At 39.5% G+C, this 22,056-nt stretch overlaps 1 protein-coding gene across 26 annotated transcripts in view; it reads left to right on the top strand.

Moving 5' to 3' along the window:
- Positions 1-22,056, top strand: part of LOC121329857 (neurexin-3-like) — a 324,400-nt gene that overhangs the window by 72,422 nt on the left and 229,922 nt on the right. For 25 of the 26 annotated variants that reach the window (XM_041275810.1, XM_041275798.1, XM_041275809.1 and 22 more), the window contains 2 exons: positions 6,103-6,404; positions 9,791-9,952. In XM_041275810.1, the coding sequence (XP_041131744.1) occupies positions 6,103-6,404; positions 9,791-9,952 (464 nt within the window). Of the gene's footprint in view, positions 1-6,102; positions 6,405-8,648; positions 8,694-9,790; positions 9,953-22,056 lie in introns of all 26 variants that reach the window. The other variant, XM_041275806.1, reaches the window with a different exon arrangement.

The following is a 22,056-nucleotide window of genomic DNA, read 5'->3' as shown; positions in this document are numbered from 1 at the left end:
AGGCTTTTCATCAAAAATTGATACAAATAAGGTTAGTTGAATGCTTGTAAAGAAGACTATGACTATTCCCAAATATATCTTTCTTGAGTTTTTGAACTGCATTAAGGACTAGCTGGATCTAAGACCTTATTAAAATAACCTTGTATTTCAGAATTTGAAGGACAGCACAACTTTGGTTTGGAAAAACAACACATATCTTTGAATTACTGAATCATTTAAAACAAGCTCAAAGTGTAACTAATCTCTCGTACCAGGCCATTTTAAATAGGATATAAACCTTCCCAGCTTAACTGTTGTAAAAAGGTTTACTGCTGAATACCAAAAGTATAGTAAACATTATTGAAAGCATAGTGAAATAAAGCACATAATAAACATATGGGGGATTTATTTTTTATATATGGATCCAAAGTGTGAGGGTATTCTCCCAGCTTGCTCAATAAATAGTCATATAGCAATATAGTGCATTCTTTAATTAAAAGGTTTATTTTCAAGATGCAAAGGTACATACAATCATAACTAGTTCAGGGTCAGCACTGGGTTACAGCAACTTAAAAAGGTAAAGTTAAAATGTAAAGCAAAGTTAGACTAGAATATAACTATAGCTAAGTTAAGTTTTAACTTACAGTATGCATTGCTGTTGCAACCAAGTCCATGTTTACTCTCCTGACTCATACCCATTAACTGGCAGTAAATAGAGCTTCCATAAGCCTTTGGGATTACCGACCATTTAAGGGTGCAACAGTAATATCTAATCGCAATCCAGTTAAGTAACTCTAAAAAGGATGACAGCAATATGTACTAGGACTTGTTACGAAAGCTCAGCATGAGCCTCTACTTTTAGTTAGAAGAAACTGTGAACAGCACAAGCAGACAAGATTCAAAGATGACAGCGTTGGCCATGGTACTCGCTATGTGACCAATTTACCTGCTTTTAAGTTGAAATAAACTCAAGTACTCAAAGAAATGTTTATCAGTCCACAGGGAAAGGATTTAGGAGACCTGGTAAACTGCACTTTGTTCTGTGGTAAAAAAAAAAGGGAGGGAACGCGTAGCAGGAAGTTGATTAAATGAGTCCAGTGTATAACACATAACCATAACTTGTTTAAATGTTTACAGATGACATATTCCTTGGCTGTGAAAACTATCACAGTATATAACTTCAGTTGTTAAAATGAATAATGGAAATGTGAGCACTGATTCCATATTAAGCTTCTGTGCCATACTATTTCTGAAATGTTTTACAAGTCAAATGGATAAGGGTATTTTATCCTTCATTTTATCTTTAATGAAAAGACGTTAAAACTTTTTTCTGTGTGAGTTGAATAAACTCATTAAGAATTTAATAGGATAGAATTAGTGGATTAGGTAACATCTGCTGGTAAAGCATCTGACTCTCTTTTGTAAAAGCAACATTCAGTTTAATTAATATTTGATAAAGGCTTGACTATGTAGTCTGATTAAAATCCAGTAGATCTAGGGCTAGAATTGCATCACTGATGCAGTTGATTGCCAGGGATAAATGTCAAATACAATTTTATGTAAAGTAGAACCCTGGTATAGATGATGGTGTCTCCCATCGACGACAACATATGAGTTTTCTCAGCAACTCTCCTTGATCTGCAGATGCGGCCACAGGTGACGGAATTACTGAAATGGCCTTTCTCCTCGCACTCTTTTCCTTCCTTGTGTTTGCTCGTTTAATTTCAAGGTTTTGGATGGCTAAGTGACAATGCTGCCTCCAGCGGTCCCTGTCCAGGGTCATACCTTCCCAGCTGTGGGTATCGATGTTGCCGGCCTTAAGATTTTGTTTAAGGGTGTCATTGTATCTCAAGCTTGGCCTTCCCTGTGATCTTTGTCCATTTTTCAATTACCTATAAAGCACAGCTTTAGGTATTCTGGTGTCCTCCATCCTTTTGACATGTTCAGCTCACCGAAACTGGGCTCTGAGCGCCATGCCTTCCACATGTGTGATTTTACACCTTTTGGAAATGTTGTCTTGCCATAGATTTGCTGATGGATCTCAGGGAGTGCTGGTGAAACTGCTCAAGTTGCTTGCGGTGTCTGCGGTAAAGCGTCCATGCTTTGCATCCGTACAGCAGTGTGGGCAAGTAAGCTTCCAAGGTAGCAAAATGTGTTAGCAGCTCTAAGTTGGGTGCCCTCAATAGCAAGTACAGGCTCATCATAATCCTTGGATGGAGCTGGCTGGTACATGACCTCTGTTTTTTCAGGCTGATGGTGAGCCGGACGGTGATAAATTTGATGTCCTCCAGTGATTGAGCTACTATTGCACATTGTCATCTGCAAACAGCAAGTCCCTAATCACTAGTTCGATCACCTTTGTATGGGCCTGCAGACGCCTCAGATTGAACAGCCCTGTGACTGAATGTAGACGCCCTGATCCGTATCATAAAAGATGTCCAGGAGCATTGTGGAGAAGACAATAGAGAAGATTGTTGCTGCCAGTACACAGCCTTGTTTTGTTTTGGTTCAGAGGATTCCTCACATCCCTTTGTGGAAGGTTCTGATGAGGGATACAAACTTCTCTGGGCAGCCAAGTTTATGAAGGATTTTCCACAAGCCATCGCGGTTGATTGTATCAAAGGCCTTTGTCAGGTCTATAAAAACAATGTATAGATCTTGGTTTTGCTCCAAAGCACTTCCACTGAATTTGTCTGGCTGCAAATATCATATCTAAGGTTCCTTGGCCAGCTCTGAATCCACACTGTGATTCAGGGAAGACACTGTCTATGAGTTGCTCAATCATTCTGCTGAGTATTACTCTTGCCAGTATCTTCCCAGCAATGGAAAGGAGAGGAATCCTGCGGTGGTTGTCATAACTGGATCTTTCGCCCTTCCTCTTGTGCAGGGGGACAATTGATGCATCTTTGAATTCCTGTGGCACTGACCCATGTTTCCAAATACACTGGAAGAGTTGTGTAAGTTTCCTGTGCATGTAATCACCCCCTTGTTTGAAGATCTCGGCTGCTATGCCATCTGGTCCCAGGGATTTCCCTGATGAGGCTTGCCTGATGGCTTCGCCAACCTCATACAGTTATGGGTGTCGATCCAGCTCTGCCACTATTTCTTGCTGAGGGATGTCATTCAGAGCTTTTTCAGACATACTGGAGGGGAGATTTAGAAGGGAGTTGAAGTGTCCTGCCTAGCAGGTCAGGATTTCGGATACAGTCAAAGTAAATGGTCTTTTTTCTTGATAATTGTTATTAACTCACCATGCCATACTAAAGAAAGCATGTAGTCATAGTACAGTTCTACCTCATTATAAGAGGTAGCATCTAAATAGCCTTAAACATATTGCTTGTCTGTTGTGGCTACCCCATTTGTATATTGAACTTTGTATCCTATATATTTTCAATATCTGTCTGATTTGGTATTCAGGTGTACCCCCCTTGTTTTACCCAATTTGAAATGCTCATTGCCTCACTGATGTTGCGTTATTGTTCAGAAGGACTGAAGATCAGTGTGTGACCTCTCTTTTACCACTGTCAAGCCAATTGCCAAGTTTCATCTACAGAAGCTAAGCAAGAGGTCCTCCTGAACCTGCCAGAGCACAAAGGTGCTATTATGGTGCTCCAGGAAAGAGTGCCAATTTATTTGTGATTTTTTATAAACTTCTAAATTCACTCAACAATACTTTTTCAATAACCACACCTGCTGGTATTTTATTAGGAAATGAATGTGCCATTTTAAAAATAATGTCATTTAGGAAACAAAAACATTATGCAAATTACTATCGGCATTTTGAAATGTCAATACATTTATTCAGTACCAGTCGTGACTATCCATATTTAAATGGCATCATACGTGATTCTTTTGAATCAGTCTTCCGACATTAAGACTCTTGTTTAAAAAAAGTGACACATAATAATAAAAAAATATATATTTATAAAATATTAATCTATTTGAAATATTTTAGCTCTTAACAAAATTTCATAAGACAGTACAGTAAAATCACTGCTTTCAAACCCGCAGGGAAATCAGGGTAAGGGTTCCAGCAGAGCATAGGGTGCTGTTTCTTACAACACGTACGTAACGTAGTGTACTGTATTTCAGAAGATGAAAATACAGAAAATACCCTGGCTGGGGTGGGCTAATCTTTGTGGTTTGTCCCATTTGAATTATTTTGCAGGGCATTATTACAATTTGGGCTTTAATATTATTATTTTTTTTATTATTTGTTCACTGAAAACAATCTGATCATAACATTTTACAATTCTTTATTTCTTAAATATATTTTTTTTGCATGAGTTAGGCTGCTTATGTATGGTCAGAAACATAAGAACAATGTCATCTCAACATTTGGAACACCTTTGGAAACACCCTAGTTTTCACTTCTTTAAGCAATAAAACCCAAAGAAAAGGTTGCTTGATTTCTACAACTTGTCATTCAGTCGAGAGAATAGTTGCTGTTGATGTTGTGATTACTGTATTGCACTGACAGCAAACGCTGTTGTTTTTTTTTTTTAACTTTATTTGCTATACTATATTTAAACAGATAGATTGAATGTATACGACAGCAAGAAGCAGTCTACACAACATTCAGAGGCTGTGTACTAGGACAGAGGTTTTCTTTAATGAAGCAGGAAAAAGGTAAAATACATAACTGAATACTGTATTTACATATTTTCCAGGCATTTGATTTGGAACCGAGATTAAACATAGTTTGAAAGATAACACTCAAGGCCCTTTACCAGATATTAGGGACCATATACTAGTCAATAAGGTTAAAGGGAATCTACAATCCATCTTCTAATTGCCAATAAGTAAAACGCACCTTGAAGTTCTTTGTATTTCAGTAATTAAAGTTCTTGCAGAACATTGTGATGTGTGAGTTCTCTGTGGGATGCTACCAAACAGTATTCGACAGGTCTGCATTTAAGTTATTGCTGTCCCTGTGTCGTTATTCATATTTTTCCACAATCAAGCGAGTTGAGATTTTTTGGAAGCTGTCATGGGGAGAGGTTTTTTTTCTGCAAGAGCTTGGAGAGAAATTAAAGTCAGGTTGTTTATTTTTTATTTATTTATGTAGAACAGACAGCTTTGGGAATGTCTGTAAACCTGTGCGTGCCTTGAATGCCAATAAACCCAGTGTTAACCTTATCAAAGTGATTTAATTGCTCTGGAGCAGAACTGATAAAGCAGCCCAGCAGATGCAAACAACATTAGACATGGCCATAAATTTGAGAGCAGGTTCTGCTACACACTATATATACATATAGTAACAACACAAATTATATATATATATATATATATATATATATATATATATATATATATATAGATAGATATATATATTTTGATCCGTACACATCTTATCATAGAACAAAAACATACAAGCAGGTGTGTGCTTTAGAAGCAGATTGGTTACAGTACATTTCAGTTTATTTGGCTTTTTAAGTACAATACATGCAATATAGTTTAAAATGAATTCCAGCAGTTTGTAAACTATTAGTTTTACTGCAATCTTTATGAAAAATCGACCATCAGTTTTTTTGGTTGTTTCTTTTCATTGATAACTATTTGTGAACGTGCTCCAAGTGGAAACATCCTTTAGGATTCCCCTTAAAAATATAATCTTTAAAGAAGCATGTGAGATGCTTTGGAAATATTGAAGTAATGCTTTTACATGATGCTGAAGTCAATTACCTTTTTTGAAGGGATTTCTTTAAAAAAGAAACCTAACTAAACTTCAGAATCCCTTTTAAAATATGGGAGGAGTTTACACTTGGAGTCAAGTAACCACTAAACCAAAAATAACTGTTAATATGCAGTAATGAACTCATTTTTAGTTTAAAAGTTGTATTTAATTAATTGGATTTCCTGGGGTAATAGATTTTACAGCAGAACCTGCTGGGTTAAATGTAGAATGTGGATTCAAACATTTGCAACTTCTCTTGAAGCAGATTATCCAGCCCTACACACCTGCACTGCAGAAGATCTCCAGTGTTTACCTCATATAAGTTTAATCTCTTTTTATATAAAATAATGTTGCAGACAAACCTGTTATTTTTTTCAAATCACTGTTTTCTGAAAACATTTTATTTATATTGTACTTAAACATGTCTTCTTTCATTTAAATTGCAGCGAGAGAGGAAAACGTCGCAACCTTCCGAGGATCTGAGTACTTTTGCTATGACCTGTCTCAGAACCCCATCCAGAGCAGCAGCGACGAGATAACCCTGTCCTTCAAAACGTGGCAGAGAAATGGGCTCATCCTGCACACAGGGAAGTCGGCGGATTATGTCAACCTCGCCCTGAAAGACGGAGCGGTGTCCCTCGTTATTAACCTTGGATCGGGGGCGTTTGAAGCAATAGTAGAGCCAGTAAATGGCAAATTCAACGACAACGCATGGCATGATGTTAAAGTCACACGCAACTTGCGGCAGGTAATGATGAAGGTTGATGACGGGGTGAGCCCTGGTAAACTAGCAGCAGCTTTTAGGTAAACAAAAAATAAAAATACGTTCAGCTTTACTGTTGACAACACAATATATGTTGACAATACTATATATATATAGTAGCAATCTCTGCTAACGCAGGCAGACGCATCACACAGGGCAAGGCAATCCACCACAGACAGATGGCAGGCGCGAACCTGGGACCTCTCGTACTAAAGCATAGCGCCGATACCGCTGCACAATAGAGCCTGCTCCTTTACAAGGAGCGTATATCGGACTTATGTTTTTGTATGTGATTACGTCACCTACCAGCCCTGCTGTTGCCTTCCCCCGTGCACGCTACATTCTCCCCTGCCAGCCTCAGTTCCACCCCGGACTTGCTCACCAGGCTACAGTCCGATGAGTGCATGCCGGGGTACAATGTAGCGATCTCTGTTAACGCAGGCAGGTGCATCACACAGGACAAGGCAATCCACACACAGCCGGAAGGCGGGCGCGAACCTGGGACCTTTTGCATGAAAGCATAGCACTGATACCGCTGTACAAAAGAGCCGGCTCCTTTGCAAGGAGCATCGCAATTAGCATATATCAGCTTAAACTTTGAATGCTAATACAGCCCACCTACAGAACCTTACTGGACTAAGTAGGGGCACGTGCGATATCATATATATATATATATACTAGTAATGGTCGGGATTATAGACGGAAGGGGCATATACGGTGATAATATATACACACATACATTATACATATACATACTGGGTTTTTTTTTTTACATTCCTTCTTCTAAGTACCTTTTTTGGTTTTTGTTAAGTTTGTCCTCTTTAGTTGTATATAAATGTATGTTTCATATAGTTCTATTTTAAATACATTTCATAGCCTTTTTGATTTATTGTGCTAATATTTCTAAATTACTTTCTATTTTGTTTTTATTTTCTTCGGGTGGCTGTTAAACTTTATTTTTTGTCTGTGTATGTGTGAAGTTTTTTTTTTTTTTTTTTTATCTGAACACCAAGAGCACCAATTTCGATTCTGATTTTACCCATTTTCCTTCACTTTTTTGCTTCCTTAAGCAGACTCCTCTGTCAGACACCATCATAACATGATGGCTCTAGAAGACTGAATTTGCCCTGTAAATATTCAAATCACTCTCAGGACTAGTGAATCTGTGCAAGCGGGTGGAGCGTCAACCTACTCAAGCCTATACGATTTACCGTACAGCTGTTAATGAGTTGATGTTTCTTACAAACTGTATTTTAATTAAGCAAAGAGTACAGTTCCAGGTATGACTTAACATGAAAGCAGTAGAACTCTCAGAACTTTAAAATAAGGTTTTATGCAGAGTGGCGCCGCCCACCTTAGTAAAATTATCATTCACTGATGGTCTTGTTCTTAGGAGTACAGTAACTTCTTTCTAATTGTGTACAGTAGTTGTTAGAACCATTGAATGCATTGTGTTGCAAGCGAGTGCTTTACTAGTTTTCTATGTTGATTAGCTTATTTGTTATACAAGGACAACACTGACAGTCCATACTCCAGTGGGATACTTGATAGTCTTGTGCTGTAACTGTCCAACTCCAACAGAACTCTTGATTGTTGTAATTTAGATGATTTTACAGGGTGACATGTTTATATGGCTTTTATTTTTAACATTGCATAGATTTGTAGAGCTGTAGTGCCTAAGATTGCATTAAATGCAGTGGGGGGGAAAAAGTCAGACACTAGTTGTAGTCATTTAAAACAGAGTGCCCTAGCTTTTGTGTGATCTGGCTTTTTTGTTTGGAATAGCATATAAAACTGCATTTCTCGAGCAAAATATGTTTCTTGAAAGAGGTTGACAAGTAAGTACTGATTTTGTTACTATTACACAATACATATGGATTCAGAGCCAAGGATGATCTACAGTTTGGTTAAGCCAGACTTTGGTCCTTAAGAATTAGACTTGATTCTCCTTCTCCTCTCTCTCTCTCTCTCTCTCTCTCTCTCTCTCTCTCTCTCTCTCTCTCTCTCTCTCTCTCTCTCTCTCTCTCTCTCTTCTGGATGACACGCTTTGAAAGACTAACACTAACCATTCATGGAATGTACCATTTTTTACTAACCGTTACCTAACCAACTAATGTACTAACACCCTTATTATTCATCATTGGTTTTATTTATTTATTTTATTTTTTTTATTAACAATCGTTCTGTTCACAATTTTTAAATTTCCTTTCTTCCCCCTTTTCCGCAAAGCACTCAGGCATTGGACACGCTATGGTAAACAAACTACATTGTCTGGTAGATATCATTCTTATTGTCTTTTTTTGGGTTTGCCGTGTGTTCCCCTTCCCCCCTCCTTTTCTTTTCGTTTCATTGTAGACACCATTATCAAAAAAATGAGGAAATGGGTTGGTATTTCTTGGCTTTCTTCACTTTTAACCCCCCCCCCCCCTGTTTTTCACCACGGCTTTACTTCTTTTTTTCTCTTTTTCCTTTAACTCCTTCTATTCTCCGAAGACTGTAGAACAGACCATCGTAGGGCCTAGTTTATTAACAAAGCCTTTCTGGTGATGACTGTAGGCGAACTGGCAGAAGCTTTCCTTAATTATCAACGCGGGAGCTCTGTCAGTTGTTTTCAGTACACTCTGTGCATGACGTGTCTAAATTCACTGCTTATCCCACAGCTGTCTCCATCTCTCCCTTGTCTTCTTACCCGTGTCCACTAACACTGTTAACTTGCTTACCCTCCAACCAGAACCACCCATTTGTTTTGTGGCATGCAAGTGAAAGAAGTGTTGTAGCTTCTAAACCTCTCTCATGGCTTTTGTTTCGCATGGGTGTTTCATGTTTGGCAAATGCATGTTCTTTTAGGTTTCTATAGCGCATTGCTCACAATGGTGGTAGCATCTTAGACTTTCCTCCAAGGTTGAGCTTTTTGAAAATCATGGCATGCACATTCATGATGTTGGATGGTAAGACTCCCTTTTGACGCATGCTTTTCAATGTTAAATTAACCAAAATAATTAACAAAAACAAGTACAAGTGACTGTTCTTGATTTTAACATTTACTAACACTGTAATGTAACTATCACAAACTAAATCTAACTCTTCCATTTTCTTACCTGACAAAGATACAGAAAATATATTTATTCCTAAATTATTTTCTTTTCTTGTCATTGATCCCTTGAAAAAAACTAAAAAACTAAAAAACTAAACGTGTCGATTGAGCGAAACAGACCAGAAAATGGAAACTAAACCTTTGTTCATGGACAAAAATACTAAACAATAAAACAAACCAACGAAAGGAACACAGAAAACACGTCTTAGGAGAAACAAAAAAGCCAGTATGTTAAGGTCATGTTTGGGCATTTTTTTTCGTTATATTCTTTGACTAGGTAACAATTTCTGTGGATGGTATCCTCACCACAACTGGTTACACCCAAGAAGACTACACCATGCTTGGCTCAGATGATTTCTTCTATGTTGGTGGAAGCCCTAGTACAGCTGATCTACCTGGTTCTCCTGTCAGCAACAATTTCATGGGCTGCTTGAAAGAGGTAAAGTTGTTTCCATTTATATAATATTTCATAGTGATGTCTAAGCATATTGGCCCACTTTTGATACAATCTAATGCATTTACTAAAGCTGTACATACAGTAGATTTTATATGTACTCATATCAGTATCCGAGAGTCTATAACCACTGTATATTCTGAATAATATAGACTGTGTAGTTTAATATTATTCTGTATTTGTTTCATATACAGGGCAGTCATTTTTTGATTAATCATCCTCTAGTCTAAGCACAATCAGATTTCATCAAAAAAAAGATTCATTAACACAGTAGGCAAAACCACCTGATTTGAAATGTAAAAACAGAATTTAAATAAAACAGGAAAGTAATCTGGCTCAAGAGAGTGTAACGAAGAGCCTGCATTGAAGTACAATTATTTCTAAAATTTAAACCTTTTATTTATCTTCAAGCATGGTGAAACTCAGCATTGATGCTGGTAAAATCCTTTAAATGAAACATGGATGTATTGCAGTAACAGGATGCTTTGTGAGAGATCACCTTCTTTGTTTCACTGACAAAATTGTGGTGAAACAAATTTGGATTACCAGTACCTGATAGTGGCCCTAGCTGCCTTTTTAGTTTAGAAATGACGATGGGAAATCAAGGTGACAGATCACAAAATATTATCTTTTTAGTGCTTCCTGCTCCTGTATATATTTTTGCTTAAATGTAGGGCTGTGTTCAAAGGTACAAAGGTTAGTTCGCTAGCCAGGAAGGTTCTAAGGTTCGTCAGACGGCATTCACACACTGTGTGTTTTATTTTTATTTTTGCCTGTTATCAGAAAACATTTGACAATGTGTGAATACTATTGATCTTTCAATTTATGTAATGCATATTACTTAAACAGAAGTTGTATTAAAATTCACTACCAAACTGTTATACATAGAAACTGCAATGGTGCAGCTGCAATATAGCTGTTATATTGCTTCAGTAAAATATGTACTGAATGCCTAATGTACAAGACATTGTAAGAGAAGTGTTATGGTAGAATATGTTTGAAACATACAAAATATGCGCTAACACAAATAATTTTAATTTTGAAAACTGAGCACCGTCTGCCCCTCCCCCCTCCATCTTGTGTTATCCAGAGGCAGAACTTTAATTTCTTCATTCACCATCTCGACAGCAAAGCGGTGTAATTCATAAGCTGTGTTGAAAGAAATGTCTTAAACCCTCTGCTGTCTGGGATTTTTTGCTAAATGCCCAGGCAACCAAAAAAAAAAAAAAAGTTGAATGCAAACTATGCAAGCGACTCTTGATGTATCATGGAGGCACAACCAATCTCTGGGATTACTTGACAAGTGTAAATCCATATTATTTTTTTTTTTGTGGTAGTAAAATGTGACTCAACCTGCTTGGAATAGTGACTTAAATAAAGCATTGTTTTTCCTAAGTCAGCTGCGGATATTTTATTGGCTGCAAAAAGGTGCTGCTGCAATGCAAGCTTACTGTATATCGCAAGCAGCATCAATTGTGTACATAAACTACTTGCAAATGTTTCTGTTCATTGATATGGGTTACCTGTAACAATAGGATTTTCAATCTTTCGTTAGTGTTGCGAACCTTTGAAGGTCAAAGCATACCCTTCATTACAGCCCTTCAGCCTTCCAGGGTTTCCTTTGTATTCCAGTTTTTGAAATACAGCATTATATCTATTATGTTATGCAATCAATTAGAAATTAACTTAATTTTATTACGGTTGTTGAAATCCCCAGCTGGCAAGATGCCTTAAAAGCCTTGCTAATGCTGTTAATTGCTTTATACAAGTTTTAGAAATCACCACCTTCAGGCCCCACAATGATGAAATAATTGTTGCCGTTATCAAAATTAGCTGATCTTTCTTTTAGTTAGAATTAGGCAATTCAATTGTTCCTAGACCTTTTCTGGGACGTATTGTTACATAATTGTTCTTCTTGTCAATGAGATGGTGTGACAGGATAACAGAGGGCTGAGGCTCAGAGACAATGTAAAGTCAAAAATAAAGTTCTTTATTAAATAAAATAATCAAATAAACAGGCACAAGGGCCAACAAAAAAAGGTTCAAAAATAAATAATCAAAGTGAACTTAGAAAATACAGTCAGGATCCAAGTCTTAAAACAAGACACTCCTTTCTTCTAAACACAAAACTCTCCAACACACAGCAAACTCCCAAACAGAAAACAGCAACCTCCAACCAGCCCCTCTCCCCTGGCTTTTATCCCCTGTGGCTGGAGCCCAATTAATCAATAATTACTAATTATTCAGTTAGAGCTCCAGCCACATTCTCACATGTTTTCCTGGCAGGGAGGAATTTAACCCCCTCCCTGCCAGTTCCAAACACATTCATATAGACGGGGCAGTTCCCCGTCACAGATGGTGTGAGGCGAGAGTGTATTAAATGGAATGTCCAGACAGTAATTTATGTGTACAGAAATAAAATAATTTATTTTTATTTTCTATACACAACAAAAAGGATTAAATAACAAAAGAAAACAAAATGGTGTGAGGGAAGGAGTGCAGGGGTGAAATCCAAAACAAACTGATGACTCGTCTTTAATTTGTCTTCGTCGTGACCATAAACAAAAAAAGACAAAAGAAATGTTAGTATTTCAAAAAAAAAACCCGCTGCACAAAACCAGTCTCTCCCTTCACCCGTTACTCCTCCTACTTTTTCTTTCGGACCAACCCCGAACACAGTAGTACGTTCCCTTTAGTATGTAATGTCCCGCCTCTGTAGTCAGTGGAACACCAATCCCCAACCGACACGTGTCCTTAATCCTTCACTTGACTCCAGTGGCTGGAATTTACATACTCGTACTTCCGCCCCTCACCAAGGTGCCGCCCCTCAAAAAGATGACTTTTGCCATGGTCACGAGATCTTGGTAAGGGAAGTCCCGAGTTGGTTTGATGCCACCTACTGTCGGGAGGCTGAATCACAGACCGAAACCCCTTTGACTCATCACATATCCCACCCCTCAGAGTGGAGCCGAAGGAACACTCGGAAACCTCTAACCCTTCCCTTTTACCTCCCTCCCGGGAAAAAAAATCAGCATTTTGATGTAACTTACCCGCACGATACCTTATTTGAAAGGCGAAGGGTTGGAGCGCCAGGTACCACCGCGTAATCCTAGCGTTTGAATCCTTCATCGTGTCTAACCACTTTAAAGAAGCGTGATCTGTGATGAGTACAAAGGGTCGTCCCAGAAGATAGTATTTTAAAGATTCCACTGCCCATTTCACTGCCAGGCATTCTTTCTCCACTACCGAATACCTCTGTTCTCTGGGCAGTAACTTCCGACTGATGTATAGTATCGGGTGTTCTATACCATCTCTCTCCTGGGACAGAACCGCCCCCAGACCAGTCTGCGATGCATCTGTCTGCAGGACGAACTCTCGGCTGAAATCCGGGCTTATTAATGCTGGGGCCTGACTCAAATTAGTTTTAATAGATTCAAAGGCTGTCTGACACTCTGCACTCCACTTAATTTTATTTGGAGCGTTCTTTTTAGTGAGATCAGTGAGAGGGGCGGCTATAGTGGAAAAGTGTGGAATAAAGCGGCGGTAATAACCAGCCAACCCTAACAGTGATCTCACCTGGGTTTTCGTGGTAGGTACCGGTGAATCCAACAAAGCCTGGACTTTTGAAACCAACGGTTTCACTCTACCCTTACCCATTATGAAACCTAAATATTTAGTTTCTTCTTTTCCAATAGCGCACTTTGCCATGTTCGCTGTGAGCCCCGCCCTCCTCAGAGACTGTAAGACGGCTTCTAATCTAGTCAAATGTTCTCTCCAGGAAGAACTATAAATGACTACATCATCGATATACGCAGCTGCATACTCTCGATGAGGTTGTAAAACCCTGTCCATTAGTCTCTGAAAAGTAGCAGGCGCTCCATGAAGTCCGAACGGCATAGTACAAAATTGAAAAAGACCCTCTGGGGTTGAAAATGCCGTTTTCTCACGAGAGGCTTTCGTTAATGGAATTTGCCAATATCCTTTCGTCAGATCCAGAGTTGAAATAAACCGAGCTTGCCCCAGTTTGTCTAAGAGTTCATCTACTCGAGGCATGGGATATGCATCAAACTTGGAGATAGCATTCACCCTCCTAAAATCGATACATAATCGTAGTGACCCATCTGGCTTGTCTATTGGTACTATTGGGCTACACCACTCACTTCGGGAAGGTTCAATTACCCCAAGTTTCAACATACACTCCACCTCCCTTCGAACAGAATCTCTCCGACTCTCTGGAATGCGATACGGTCTCTGTCTAACTCTTAGACCTGGCGGAGTGATAATAGCATGTTCGATCAACATCACTGGGAAAAGGAAGAAGGGAGGAGTTTTCCTCGGAACCCTTCGATTCAGATGTCAGATCCAATGTCTTCGACCTCTCCTGACATCGGTAGACCATTTCGATCACTACACTATTTACGTAACAATCAAATGCCCTCACCATCAAGCCTGAGAATTGTACATTTGTTACTAAACACAGCATCGGTTTCGATTTTCGTAAATTAGCGAGCAATGACTTGTTAGCGGACAGAGACCTGCTTTTTCTTTGTAAGCTGAATCTCACAAGGTTAATCGGGACTTGTGTGAATTAAGAAGCCCCGGAGTCTCACTTGAACTCAATTCAATCTCCCAAAAAGGGGTCCCAAAATTTTTTTTGCGTTCTTCCAGGCACGTTAGAAAACACATCACTGAACATTTTAATTAGATTGCTTACCTCTTCACGCTGATCAGGAGTTAATTGTTCCCCCATCGGGACCTCAATTGCTGACTCTGACTCAATTGAGGGTCCAAAATCCTCTCCCTCCTGTACAGGAGATATAAAATGGACTTCCCGTTCTTTCCACGGTTTCAGGAGATTAACATGATAAATTTGACTTTCTTTCCGACGCCCAGGCTGTCGGATCTCATAATTGACTTTACCAATTGCTCGAATAACCTGAAAGGGACCCTGCCATTTAGCAAACAACTTAGATTCCGATGAGGGCAACAATAACAACACTTTATCTCCAGGTCGAAAGTTCCGAATTCTTGCATTTTTATTGTAGCTTTGTTGCTGCTTCTGCTGTGCCGCTTTGAGATTGTCATGTGCCAATCGACCGACTAATTCTAAGCGATCGCGTAACTGCAACACGTATTTTACTACATTTTTAGACTCCTTTGACTGTTCTTCCCAGCCTTCTCTTATGAGATCCAAGATACCCCGCGGCTGCCGACCGTACAAGAGCTCAAACGGGGAAAACCCCGTTGAGGATTGTGGTACCTCGCGAACTGCAAAGAGCAAGTAGGGAAGCAGTTTAGCCCAATTGCGTTTTTCTTGATCTACAAAGCGGCGCAACATATTTTTCAAAGTCTGATTAAATCGTTCAACAAGCCCATCCGTTTGTGGATGAAAAACTGAGGTTCTAATTGAACGAATTTTCAATAATTTATATAGTTGCTGAATACAGTCTGACATAAAATTAGTGCCCTGATCAGTGAGAATTTCTTTCGGGATTCCCACCCTAGAGAATATTTTTACCAATTCATTCGCTACAGCTATTGCATTCATAGAGCGTAAGGGAACAGCTTCTGGATATCTCGTTGCGTAGTCCACTACTACTAAAATATACCGATATCCTGACTCTGTTCCCTCCAGAGGGCCTACTAAATCTACACCAATCCTTTCAAACGGAACCCCAATAATTGGAAGTGGAACCAGAGGTGCGGGGCGAACTGACTTAGGGGCAGCTAATTGACATTCAGGACACTCCGATACATACTTCCGCACCAGACCATAAACCCCAGGCCAAAAAAACCGGGCCAGAATTCGTTCCTGAGTCTTTTCAGTTCCCAAATGACCTGAAAATGGAATGTCATGCGCCAATCTCATGATTTCTGACTGAAAAGGCCTAGGAACCAATAACTGTTTTACGAGCTGTCCCGTCCCGGGAGCCCGGGTTATTCTATATAATAAGTGCCCAGATACAGAAAAATGCGGAAATACCACCGGTTGTCCTTCCTGCATATCCTTCCCCTCGATATATCTAACCCGTTTCCAAGCATACTGTAACGTGGGATCATTTTGTTGTTCATATCCCAAGTCAATATCTCGGTCCCAATGGTTAGGTACACAGAGAGGAGTGTCTTTTATTACATGACCTTCCACCTCAGTAACCTCGCAGCCCCGGTTACACTGAATACCTACTCCCTTTCCTTGCCGTTTCAACGATTGGTTTACTTTTGTGTCAGACCCCTCCCCTTGTCGTCTCAGAGTTCCCTCATATTTTTCCACCCGACGCTCTCTTTTTGTTTTTCTTGGGCGGATTTTAGGGTTAAACAGGTCGGATTGCAACGGAAAAATCTCGCCAATTGTTTTCTCCTGTTGCTTTAATTGTCCCCTGGTAGAAACTAAGACCATTTCCCGACCTAAAATACGATCAAAAAACGGCCAGTCTCTTCCCAGGAGAACAGGGTATGGTAAACATTGCGCTACAGCCACTTTAACGCAAGCTGAATAATCACCTACAATAAGTCTAACTTTAGTGGTGGGATAAACCCGAGTTTCTCCATGAATACAGGAGATAGCCACTTTACCCTGTGGCTCCCAGGCTACCCCATCCAAGAGAGCTTGCCGAATCAATGTTTGTGCACACCCAGAGTCCGCAAATGCGTAAGTACTCTTTCCCCCGACCTGTACTCTTAACTGATAAGGGCCCTCCCGACATTCCCCAGTGTTCCTACCTGTTACTGCTGACCAGGATCTTGTCGCCAGGTCCACCTTTATTACTGGACAATTCCTGGCAATGTGTCCAGGCTCATTACATTGGTAGCACACTTGGTTAGGAGGCATCAACGGAGTTAATCTGTCCTGCGAGTCCGCGACCGGCAGGTTAGGGGGATTCTCTCTCGCCCAGGATGGGGCTAACCTCGACCTCCATGGTCTGAAGGTCCGGTTACCCCCTCTGGGCTTCATTGGTTGGTTGGTCCGAGTTAGTTTAGGGGCAGGAGTGGGGTCTGACCCGGCACCTTCGTTTGCGTCTTCGTAGGCCTCCGCCAGGAGGAGGGCATCCTCGAGAGTGGTAGGTCTATTCCTCTTAATCCACTCTCGATTCCCTGGCGGTATGGCATTCTTGGGGTCTATAGACGCAAACTGTTCTATAACTATTTTCTGCACCAGTTCTTGGGGTGTATGTTCTTCTGGCCGCAGCCACCGGGTGCACTGATCTAAAAGATATTGTCCCGCAACCCGGGGCCGCATCCCCTTGGACAGCTGGTATTCCCGAAAACGGCGCCGGTATGTTTCCTCCGTGATCCCGAGGCGTGAGAGAATGGCTTCTTTAACTTTAACATAGTCCCCTGCATTCGTGGCCGTCAGGGCTCGATACGCTGCCTGAGCTTCCCCTGTCAGGCAGGGTGCCAATTTCATGGCCCAGTGTTCCCTAGGCCACTCTGCAGCCTCTGCCACTCTCTCAAACGTAATCAAGAAAGCCTCGGGATCATCTTCCGAGGTCATCTTCTGAAGATTAGGCTGAGCTGCAAACATCCGGGCAACCGCTCTCTCTGATGTTGATATTGATAGTTTTTCTACCAGCTGTCCCAAGAACTGGGCGAGCTGTTCCAGGTGCCGTGTCTCTCTCTCCTCTCGCTTCTCCTCCTGCTCCCTAAACATTGTCAAAACTGTAGCTGGATCCATTTTCACTTCTGACACCACGTGTGAGGCGAGAGTGTATTAAATGGAATGTCCAGACAGTAATTTATGTGTACAGAAATAAAATAATTTATTTTTATTTTCTATACACAACAAAAAGGATTAAATAACAAAAAAAAAAACAAAATGGTGTGAGGGAAGGAGTGCAGGGGTGAAATCCAAAACAAACTGATGACACGTCTTTAATTTGTCTTCGTCGTGACCATAAACAAAAAAAAGACAAAAGAAATGTTAGTATTTCAAAAAAAAACCCGCTGCACAAAACCAGTATCTCCCTTCACCGTGACTCCTCCTACTTTTTCTTTCGGACCAACCCCGAACACAGTAGTACGTTCCCTTTAGTATGTAATGTCCCGCCTCAACCGACACGTGTCCTTATCCTTCACTTGACTCCAGTGGCTGGAATTTACATACTCGTACTTCCGCCCCTCACCAAGGTGCCGCCCCTCAAAAGATGACTTTTGCCATGGTCACGAGATCTTGGTAAGGGAAGTCCCGAGTTGGTTTGATGCCACCTACTGTCGGGAGGCTGAATCACAGACCGAAACCCCTTTGACTCATCACAGATGGTTATACACTTCCTAATAAGAATAGCTGTAGAATCATTAGGCACAATTATGACTAGTATTGGTGATAATGTTTAATAAGTGCTTACATTTTAAGAGCAGCTGATTCTATGCATTGATCACTCATTGGAAGAAACATCTATAAACATTGGATCTATAAACAAAGGAATGTGAATCTCTTTTAAAAACACTAAGTTCCAAGTAAGCAACACTTTTCCAATTTGTAAAGGCTTCATCTGAAGCTCTTGTATCACCTAAAGCTCGTTTTTCCTGGCCTAATTTTATATAGTTTTACGTAGTCATCATTAATGGTTTTCAGTTTTGAGAAGCCATTTTTAATTATGTTCCGTTCACAATTCTGTGTTGTTTAACTAAACATGTAACCTGTGTATTTGTACTGCTTAGTTAGATAAGTGTGTGACCCTATCACTTCTCAGTGAGCACTGCTTATGGTGTCAGCTGTTAAGCAGACAGGAAGACGTCTAGCTAAAAAACAAAATTCTGTGATTTGTTATCTGTTATCTTAGTGTACAAAGTCCCTTTACAAAATGTACCATATATGTGTGTGTGTGTGTGTGTGTGTGTGTGTGTGTGTGTTTTTTTTGATGTTCGATCATTAGAAGATGACATCAGTACACAGGATAAAGACGTACTGGAAGTTTGGCAAATAATGTACTGTGATTGGTTGAATAATTATTGCTATAGTGGCTGTGGGGAGGGTCCAATAAAAAAAAAAAAAAAATGGTTGGGGAGGGGCGTGATTAAAAAAAGGTTGAGAACTCCTGCTTTAGGACTCTTTTCAACTTTAATAACTAAATAATGTAGAAATTAATTATTAAAAAACATGATCTAGAAACAAGCTACTGTTAATACTAAGTTTGTAAGCAGTATATCATTTATTTAAATAAGTAATGAGTAAATTGATAAATAGGGCCCAGTTTTGCCAAAATACTCCTGTGTGTGTGTGTGTGTGTATTATATATATATATTTATATATATATATAATATATAATATATATAATAATATATTATATATATATATATATATATATTATATATATATATATATCTTTGTAATTGGAGAAATGATTGCACTACAACAAGCCATTGTGGTGTTTGGCATTCATGTCTGTTGTAGTCTACAGTAGTAGAAAGTTTACACCCACTCACAAAGTATCCTTAGGTTGCACAGTTGACTTTTCTAGTTATGTTTAGTACCTGGCAGCTTCCCATTACACCTACCTGACACCAGTGACATCATCCTTTGCCCAAAGCAACACTGCTGCCTGACAAGACATGCTGCAGTGTCAGCTCGCCTCCACTCTTGGTTCAGTTGTTTCAGTCTAATTCCCTGCTGCTGCAGATGGGCGGGTATCTTGGCATGAAATCCCATACGGAATGCTGTCAGAGTTCTATTTTCTAGCATTCTGGCTGATATGACCGGGAAATGATTCATTATCCTCCCACATTGTTCAGTCCCTGCATCTCCTTAACCCCTTCTCTGAATCACTTCTTATTCCTTCCTGTCCCGCCGTTATAACCCAGTAATGGTTGCAAGTGTGATTTAATCCCCTTCTGCCCCAGCTGTACTTTCTGGATCTTTAAAATGCAGATTTCACTAACCGGCTGTCCAACTGGCTGTCCTTGGTCCCTCTCAAGGTCACCACTGCTATGCTGTGACCTACCTTTTATTATTCTGCTAGTTATGACAACAGCTATAATTTACATTATTTACTGTTCAGGTAGACATGTGTGGATGTATAATTGTGTCACTTTAACCCCCACCCACTGCATGTGTATTGCACGGTGTACAGCAGTCATCAGCATGAGGGGCTCGTACAGAAGTAATGACAGCTTCCAGTTAAACATTGGTATTCCACCATAGCAATTCCATTTAAAAGAAAAATCCCCTGGCACCATCTGCTTCCTCAAAACTGTATAGCTGTTCTTCAAATTGCTATGGCCAGTCACACACGTTTTTAGCAACTCTTTTTTTTCCCCTCTTTACTTATTGGTACCAAACCAATCATGAAGGTAGTCAAAACCAGTTTGTTTCTATAAAAATCACAGTTCAAACCACTCAAGATAACATTTACTGGGATATTTTTTTAACTGAACTTGACCAATGAAACAAAAATAAATACATGATATATATATATATATTGTTTTTGGAATTTAAATCTGCTCCTAAGCCTTGCTAAAGCACTGCAAACAATGTTTTGCTTCTCTATCACCGCTTAACCTCTTCTCCTAACACACATGTCCCTAGTTCATGTGTTATTTGTACCGTAGGTACTTCTGGGGGCTGCCTTCGAAGCTGCATCATAATTGGACCTTATCAACCTCCCTCTGCTAATTTTACCAGCAATTAATGAATTGCTTCGACAGGCAGGAAACTTTTAGTTGTAGTTTCTTGTTCATGATTACTTGTTGTTCTGAAAGAGATCCCAGAGGTGAAAGATTACTGCAGTAAGGTTTATCTTTATCTAACCTACTGGATTTAACGTTGGGAAATGCTGGAGCTTTAATTGGTTTAGCAAACTCAGTTAGTTTTAGCGTTCACTTGCTGCTAAATAAATAATGATTCTAATGGTCGGTTTGAAAAAAGCTACATACAGAATAGACAGTGGTGAGCCCAGATGTCATATATTTAATTCTGTGGCTAAGGAAAAACATTTGGATTTCTGAAAATAAATGCATAAATAAAAAAATAAAAAAATACATAAATAAATAAAATAAAAAAATAAACATATCAAACTATTAAAACTCACTTAGTTGTAATAGCTATTATGTTCATTTTTCTAAGCACACAGATGGCCAAATGTCTACTTGAGTCAATATGTTTTTTTTTTTTTGGCACCACACAAATTAAGACTGGTATTGAGTTATTGTGCATCATACTGATATTCTACCCAGAATGAAATAAAGTAAGAATGGGATGATTGTGAGGAGAAAATATGGCTTTTGAAATACTGTATTTATTTTCATTTAAATTAAAAGAAGACTTTTCACCAACTACAGTGTTTTTGCAATAACGGCAGAAAGACACATACATTACTTAATTCAATCTATTGTAAATGGTGTTTACACATGGGATAAACAGAAAACATTATGGCACTTTGTGGACAAGGAAAGTATAATCAATTTGTGAATAAAGACACAATTGTCCCTTGGTGGCTGTGTCTATTCTCTATTTATTAAGCTGAAGATTGATTAAGAAGCCAAAAGCACATGCCAGACTGTACATATGCAGCATTCAACACCAAACCACTAAAATAAGTACCATATACAACAAAACAAGAAGGATATCCACCACGATTATTTATTTTATTGTATTTGTGGAAGGTGGGCACTGGGTCACGTTGAAGTCACCCAGCACATCACCAACCCCTAGCCATTGTCCTCTTTCTTGAATGGCTATGTTCTCAATAGGACGTGATTAGGTCATTATGAGATAATCAGTTGGTATACATTTTAAAAACAAAATAACACAGCTCTTATGTGGAAGTGTGGCCTGGGTATAGCAGAGGAATAGCAGCGGCAGGAGGCAGAAGAATGAGGTTAAGTGTGATACACTGCCATATGTTGTCCCCTGAGTTGAGGTTAAAAACTCTTTGTGGTTAAGATGCTCGCTTGCAGTGTGCTGGGTCTCTGGTTCGCACCAGCCTCCTCTTTGTTACAACAGGACACTTTTATTTAACAACAAAATTAAACTAAGAAACACCCAATCTAAGCCAAGCTAGCCTGCTGCAGGGTTAAAGAGCACAGACACATGCGGCTCTCAGTCCTAAAATAAATACTACTGAGGAGGGGTTTTCAACCCCATCCCTGCCAAA

Source organism: Polyodon spathula, chromosome 17, assembly GCF_017654505.1.
Source record: "Polyodon spathula isolate WHYD16114869_AA chromosome 17, ASM1765450v1, whole genome shotgun sequence".
NCBI lineage: Eukaryota > Metazoa > Chordata > Actinopteri > Acipenseriformes > Polyodontidae > Polyodon > Polyodon spathula.
This window is presented reverse-complemented; position numbering and strand designations above follow the sequence as displayed.